Here is a 7,744-nt window from a genome sequence, read left to right on the forward strand (position 1 = left end):
TAATGACAGGATAGTTCAGAGAGAGACAGGAAATGGGAGGCAGAGAGGGGGGAATGACACGCAGAATAGGGCCACTCGACGCAGGATTCGAACCGGGGCCGCCTGCAGTGAGCAACATGGGGCAGGTGCTCTACCAACTGAGCTAAACACGGCCCCATAATAATTTAATTTTGAAAGAAAATATGTTCCTCATTCTCATTTGTTTGCTCTTATTTTTGAGTTTTTTTTTTAAAACTTATTTATTTACTAATTATTACCTAAAGAAGCCATTAAAACTTTTATTCTGCCTTTCCCATTGTTTACTTATTTAAAAGCTCAATTACAACAACTTACAACAAGTGTAAGAACAAGCTGTCAGTGGTTACCAACCAAAGGGTTGGGACCCCATAATGGGCCACAACAACAGTGAGGAGATTATTTGGGGATTTTGTTCAGTTGTTTTATTTCTGTTCAATTTCAGGATATTTTTGTGTTTGGTTGGGCTGCACTTTTTGAAATAATACACAAAACAAGGAAAAAACTCATTCTCTGAACTTGTCCTGAGTGGCTGTTGTAATTGTGTAAGGGGAACCACTGCTTTAAGACGAGTGGCCTGACAGGAGAGGTATGGAAAAACATATGACCTTACAGTGATCTTTTGATGAAAGTAAGACTAGCTGCAGATAAAGGATCATTTAGAGACGGTCACTGCTGTACTTAACAAGAAAGAGGAGACAGTGAAGTCATACGACCATGTGGCGGACTAGCAGCCTATTCATTACTCCTGTGTATGAATGGTCTGATGTGGGCTGCTGTTGTGTTCCTGTCTGTGTTCTCCGTGCAGCAACTAGACTGCAGCCCTGCGCTTTCCCCATAATTAAAGAGAAAATGTGATGTTCAATGTCCTCTTTTTGACCTCCTACAACGCCAGTTTTACTGCAAACACTACATCAGCGCCTCATAAACTTTTTATCCGCTTTCCTGGAAAAAAAATTTTTTGCAACCCTGCTTGAAAGTTACCACTCTTTAATCCTAATGTGTTTTATTCACTTTCAAAGAATTTTTTTGGGGGGGAAAAAAGCTTGGGGAAAAATAACACTATTAATAAAAGCTTTTGGAAAACAATTTATTTAGAAGAACTCTAACCATGTTTTTTACACTTCTGACTTCTTAACTTTCAGCCAAAGTCTTTGAAACAGGATACAGACGAGATAAAAGGAGAACAGAAGGTTTGAGATGAGATGCAGTTATGAAGAAAAAAAAAAGGTGTGAGTCAGCTGGTCCCATTATCCCCTGCCAGTAAACAACTCCTGCTCAGCCTCCACACTGCTTCTACACCAGTACCTATACTTCTACTCCTCTGCTGCCGCTGTCCTGTCTGATGATCACTCCTCACTTTCTCCACATCTGATACAGAGGCTCAATTATCTGCTGGAGTGCAAAGTCGAGTCATCCAACCTCAAGCGTTTTTGGAAAATAATTACCTGGAGTTCATCATTTAATACCTCTGAAATATTCTTTCATCTTGCACCTGTTATGATTTCCTCACATGTTCCCGAGTCAATCATTTCTTCAGCTGTGAGTTGGATGTGGAGGCATCAGTTACTGTTTAAAGACATGTGTGGATGGTGCTAGCACGGGCCTCTGTGTGCTGGAGCTGGACACTGGAGCAGTGCGAGGTGGAGGATACTGCAGTGCTTGGCTTGCTCTGCTTGTTTGCTCGGCTTCTGGCTGCTGCTACATCCACCATCCAGGGTCATCCCCTCCCCACCCCCAGAAATCAGGGATTATTTCGAACTAAAATAGATGGATGGAATCAATCAGCCATGGTTTTACTTTTCTCTTCTTCTACATAACCACCCCCTTTCACCTCCACCCTCACACCCTTTTCTGTCTCCTCTCTCTCTCTCTCTCTCCGTCTCCCCCACCCCCCTCTCAGGGCTGCAGACTGAGGAGATGCATAAATTCAAACGCATTAGTATTCCAGTCAGGCTCTCCATTTCAAGGCAAGGCCTATAGCACCCTTCCGCCTCTCCTCTTCTCCTCTCCCTCCTTCACTCTCCCTCTCCAGCTCTATTTTTGAATCATTTAAGCAGTGCTGCATCTATAGGCCTACTTATTTCCAAAACCATCTCTAAATTATTTTTAGGCATTTTGATTTATTTTTTTATTTATTATACTTTTTTTTTTTTTTTTAGAACTATAACTCTATTTTGCCCTTGCATGGCCAATTATACGCAGCTGTAGTCTTTGAAATGAGATTCATCTGCTTCTGATTGTGTGTGTATGTGTGTTTGAGTGTGTGTGCTTGTCATTGTGTTTGTGTCAGGCCCAGCAGCCCGGGCGATAAATCACGCATGTCTGATTGAGGAGGGCAGAGGGCCCGGACAATAACATTTTAGTGGAACTGCTGGAGAAAGTGTCTCAGTTTGCTGTGATCTGTGGAGCCTGCAGACCACAAGCCAAGGTCCTGCTGAAGCACCGGGGATTTTAGAGGCTGCTAGTGGCACGGAAAAAACAAAACAGGGAATGTTGTCTTTTGACATGACATTGAAAGTGAAGGTTATGCTGCTGAGGCATAGTTATAGATGTGTACAGATATGTAAATGAACACATTTCACATTTCTATAATTGTTACTAACCATTAATTTGGATTGAACCATTACTCAAAACAAAAACTTCATATTACGCAAAATCTAAATGCACTATTGAATTAAGAAATACATTTTAATTATTGCTGTCATAATAATAATAATAATAATAAAAATAAAAATAATTTAGTAGTCTATTTCCAAATTCCAAATCTTCCAATATTTATTAATCAGAAGTTGAATTCTGCTTTGGACAGTAAACAGTTGTAGCAAGAAATTGTTTATTACAACATACATAGTTTATTTCAAAACATAATACAAGCTTTATACTGAAAATAAATAATCACTTGAGCTGTCATCGAAATTTGGAATAAAACCGTCGAAACAGTTCAATCTTACTGAAAATATTTTTTGTTTGTTTTTTTTACATTGCTAATTAAGTGCATGAATAACTAAGAGCATTTGTTTAAATTAATGACTTCAAAAGGGTAATATATAAAACTGTACAATATTCGAAAAAATACTTAAGAAATAAACCAAATAACAGGAGTATTTAAGATTATAAAATTTTTGATAGTGAACGTACAATAAAATTATAGGCAGGTGTATAGCGTCAGTCAACCCCTCTTTCTATTCTCGGCTCTGGTTCAGAGTCCACACAGTTTATATGGTCGAAGATGATTGAAATCAAATAAATGGATTTATAAATAGCTCCAACTGTGTGTGGCTTCACGAGCTACAGGCCATGGGGGAGGAACCGAATAAAAAAGAATCCTCCAAGTGCTATTACGTCGGTAGCAATACCTCTACAACTGGAATGAGGGCCTATATTTGCATATGCAAAAATAATTACAGATCTGCTACGAGTATGTTACAAAATAATGAATGTAAATATGTCGAGAACTAAAGCGTCGTATAATCAGTCCGAGGGAAGCGTGAGGTGGACTGTAAAATGGCCTCTGGTGCTGCAACCAATCAATTAAGAAGAAAAGTGAGATTTCACTTCACTTGAGGCAAAGTGTGTGGAGAGGAAGAAAAAAAAAAAAGCCAACACAAATCAAAACAAAAACATCATCAGTCCCACCCTATCATTATTATCGTGCTGATGAGAAATGGTGACACAAACCAAAGGCGCTGGCAGGTTATTAGGCACATTTTTGTATTTATATCCGTGTGATGTAGAAAATAATTTGTCGGGCTCCAAAAGTGATCTGAAATGTGACGTTTGATATGCCGCTATAGAATAATGCCCTCATGACAGTTAGAAAAAATGACGAAGGCTGAACGGGTATCTCTGTTATTGTTATTGTCGTCTTTCAGTGCTGGAGGCATCTGGAGGAGTCTGTACCGGGACAGCGCGCGGCGGCTGGAAGGTGCACACACCGCGCGCTCCTCCAGTGCGCTCTAGGAGTCAGTGTCTGGGGGGGGGGGGGGGGGGGGGGGGGGGGGGGATTCCTCCCGGTGCTTCGGTCAGAGATCATGACACGAGGAGGCGTCTCCCGCGCTCCCGCTGTGAGAATAGGGTCCCTCGTGCGGCGGCGGCTCCCCCGGCGGCGTCATGCGCTTCTCCTTCTGCCTCCGGTTGCAGAACCACACGCGCACCACCTCCTTCTCCAGCTGCAGCGAGTCCGCGAGCGAGGTGATCTCCGGCGCGGAGGGTTTGGGACACTTGAGAAAGTGCGTCTCCAGAACCCCCTTCACGCTGACCTCGATGGACGTCCTCTTCTTCCTCTTCCTCCCCTGAGCTGCTATCTTGTCTATACTGCTAGAGCTGCCTGTGGACGAGTCTGCCTCCTCCAGCCACTTGTTCAGCAGCGGCTTTAGTTTGCACATGTTTTTAAAGCTCAGCTGCAGAGCTTCGAACCTGCAGATGGTGGTTTGGGAAAAGACGTTACCGTACAGCGTGCCCAGAGCCAAACCCACGTCCGCCTGCGTAAAGCCCAACTTGATCCTCCGCTGTTTGAACTGCTTGGCAAAGTGCTCCAGCTCGTCCGAAGTCGGCGTCTCCTCGTCGGAGTGGTCGTGGCAGTGGTGCCCGCCGAGGTCGCTGTGCTCGGGGCTGAGTGTGTCCCTGAGGCCCGGGTGCATGCCTTGGCCCTGCGGGTTGGGTGGAGGTGTGAGCCCACCACCGTGGTCCAGCATGCCGTTGACAGTGAAGCCCGTCTGGGAGTAGATGTTGATCTGCTGCCCGCTGGTGATGGAGGAGTTGTGGGACACCGGAGTTCCCCAGGCTCCCGGGTGGTTGCCATGGTTGTTGTGATGAGGGGAGTGATGCGCTACGTGCGAGGAGCGGTGATGGATGATGCCGAGCTGCAGGTCCTCTCGGCCCGGTTTGACGTCCTGCTGCTCCATGGAGGCCGACCAGGGGCTGCCCTCCGACAGGCTGCTCGCCCACTGGTGCCCGAGGGGGTGTCCGTTGCTCTGGACGCTCTGCAGGTAGTCACTCTGGAGGAGTTTCTGGTGTCCTCTGTAGGGGCTAGCAGGCTGCATGGCCTGGCTGTCCGGGTGGATCATGGGGCTGGAGCTGAGCAGAGTGTAGGGGCTGGAGGCAGCTGTGGCCATGCTGGCTGCTGAACCCCACTAGTGCTACTGAAGGGAGGGAGCAGCTCAGCCTCTGACATCTCTCTCTCTCTGGAGTGTCGGCAGCAGCCCTAACGCTGACTGACAGCCCGCACCGCCACTCACAGACCGACGGAGGCGCAGTGACGACGCGTCTCCACCAATGGCGACGCAGGTCCCCCGAACCGCCGCCTCTGGAAGCTGAGCCGCGGGTAGGAAAGGGTTACAGGCGGTCGAACCGGAAGTGAGTCGCAGAGCTGGTCCAGTGGGTCTGGCTGTGGAACGATGTGCGCGTGGAGCGCAGTTCCTGTTTATTAATTAAAGTTTCCAACTGATTTACGCACGAGTTTATTGCTGCTCCTGTCACCCTTGAGCGCTTGCGAAGGAGGAGATTAAAGCGCAATGGCATTTGTTAGACGTGCCAGCACTTAATTTAGAGGGATACAATTAAACCAAGAGCAGTTCTCACTGCTAATGATTAACTTTTAGAGAATACTTCCTCAGGTGTTCACAGAATAGCACGTCCCCAGATAGTGTTTACGCTCAGGTGTTTTACGCACGGGACATTATCCAAATCCACTCTGGTCAGATAAGACCAGGACGTGCAATGGGCCCAGGATCAATGATTATTCCTTTAAAAATAAGATTTGGGCCAAACTGACACTTTTTTGCTGCCACATGGAGACAAGAATACTCACTGGACACATTTACTACTCAAAACCTCACCGTTTCTACATATTCCCAAAGAAGTCGATGTATCCTCACAAGCCACAGTCTTTAAGAATCTCGTCAGGTCCTCTCAGAGCTGAAAAAGATCTATCTGCATATCTGAGAGCAAACTTAGCTGCGTAATTATATTTGCCATTAGACGACTGCGTCCCAGTCTCCTTATTGGTTTGAAATTCCATTAAACATATTGCTCGAGCTCCCAGGTTAAGCTTGATTTAAATTTGCATACATTTTCATACATTTAGGAGAAATAAAAGAAGGCTGCAGCCACCAGAAAGTCATTAAAGAGCGGTGAGCCGAGGAGCTGCGGCTGCGGGGACTCAGACAGAGACGAGGCCGGAGCAGGTGAGCTGACCGCGGGGCTGGATGTGCGGACAGGGCCGCTGGAGGGTGGACAGGGACAGGGACAGGGGTGGGGTGGGGAACCGGAGGGATCACGGAGTGAAGGGAAGGTGATGACAGGACGGTGTTTGCTGTGAAGCCCCGGTGTAGCCTGTAGGCTACCACGGTGGCCTGGAAGATTTCATCACATTCTCTGTGTTAGTTGTTTTTGTTGTGACTCTAAGTGTGTGACTCCAGCGTGGCACGGGGTATTAATTCTGCATGGAGGCTAGTTTACTCTTGGAAACTTCAGTGAAAGGTGCTGAATATTTGATGTGAATTCTACTGCCCCAGTTTGCTGAACTGGGTTGCTTCGTTTGAGTCGTTCTGGGGATGAAATGATACAGAATCACATGCAAAAAAAAATCCCTGCATTTTCAGACGTGTCACATTAAATGACACGCCAATGAATTTAAAGGGGAAAAAATGTAGCCTACAAACTAAAAGGAGTTGGACGAGATCTTGTAGACTAAAAAACAATGAGGTTTTAAAATGTGCACACACTCAGAGTCGCTAACAAAAAAAATCTACGAATTATTAAAAAACAAAATACAAGCGGAATTGTTTTGTTTTGTTTTGCGTTTTTAAAAAATAGTGTTGCATTTCAGCGCAGCCTGCAGCAGACAGGAGAGCGACTTGGAGAGGGGGTTGTATTGCTCTCGATAGTCTAAGTTTCTAAGTGTAACAGATGCTTCTCTAGAAACGCTCCTTGTGCTGATTCCTTTTATTCACATCAACATTTTTCTGCCGTCGAGCGCGTTTCCATAGCGAGGCGAATAAAAGGCAAATCCCCGCTCCGCGCCTCCAATAAAGAGCCCATTCACAGATAACCCGAGCCAGCCCTGCTACACTTACACCATGCAGCACTGCAGGCTCTCTCTCCACCACACCAAGGTGCACATTACTGCTAAATAACAACGGCTAATGACTCATAATTTCTCCAATCTCGTCTGTATGAAATGCTACTTTACGGTTGTTTATCGGTGTTTGTTCGGCGGCTTGTTTGTGTTGATTCAGCGGTTCTGAGTGAATCTTGTGCTGATTATTCTGCTCACTGGCTATTTGCTGTAGACAGAGGAGTAAATAAAAATATGGGCAAACTATGACCTCACTCAGGTGATCCTCGCTTATATTTTCTGCCTGTTTATTTATGTCTTGAATAGCTGTCTGTTACAGGCCTGTCACTTAACGCCTGTTGTTTACTTCATAAGGATCAAACACGGTGCTAGGTTCAAGAGTAATTGTTATTCTGATTTTTTTTTTTTTAATATTCCCATTTTTTTTCTGTCTTCTTTGCAAAACAGAAATAATGGTGCACATTTGGACAGTATTGAATTTAGATGAGCTGTAACATGTTTCTATTGCTTAAACAAAAAAAGAGATAATTTTTCAATGAAGGTTTTATTTATTTGTCTTTACCAGTGTTTTCTCAGCTTTGTTTTGTTTTTGTTTTTTAGATATGGTCAAGTATTTTATCTAGCACTATAATAATTCAGGGAGAGGTG

General features: G+C 45.0%; 1 protein-coding gene across 1 annotated transcript; it reads right to left on the reverse strand.

Moving 5' to 3' along the window:
- Positions 1–4,040: 4,040 nt before the first annotated feature.
- LOC310992468 (POU domain, class 3, transcription factor 4-like) lies at positions 4,041–5,132 on the reverse strand (the record flags this gene model as incomplete). Its single annotated transcript, XM_083980528.1, has 1 exon — positions 4,041–5,132. One exon carries the CDS (start codon positions 5,130–5,132, stop codon positions 4,041–4,043), a length of 1,092 nt encoding a protein of 363 aa, XP_083836654.1.
- Between the last annotated feature and the right edge of the window lie 2,612 nt (positions 5,133–7,744).

The sequence above is a fragment of the Trachurus trachurus genome (assembly GCF_905171665.1).
Source record: "Trachurus trachurus genome assembly, chromosome: 10".
In the NCBI taxonomy this organism is placed as follows: Eukaryota; Metazoa; Chordata; class Actinopteri; order Carangiformes; family Carangidae; genus Trachurus; species Trachurus trachurus.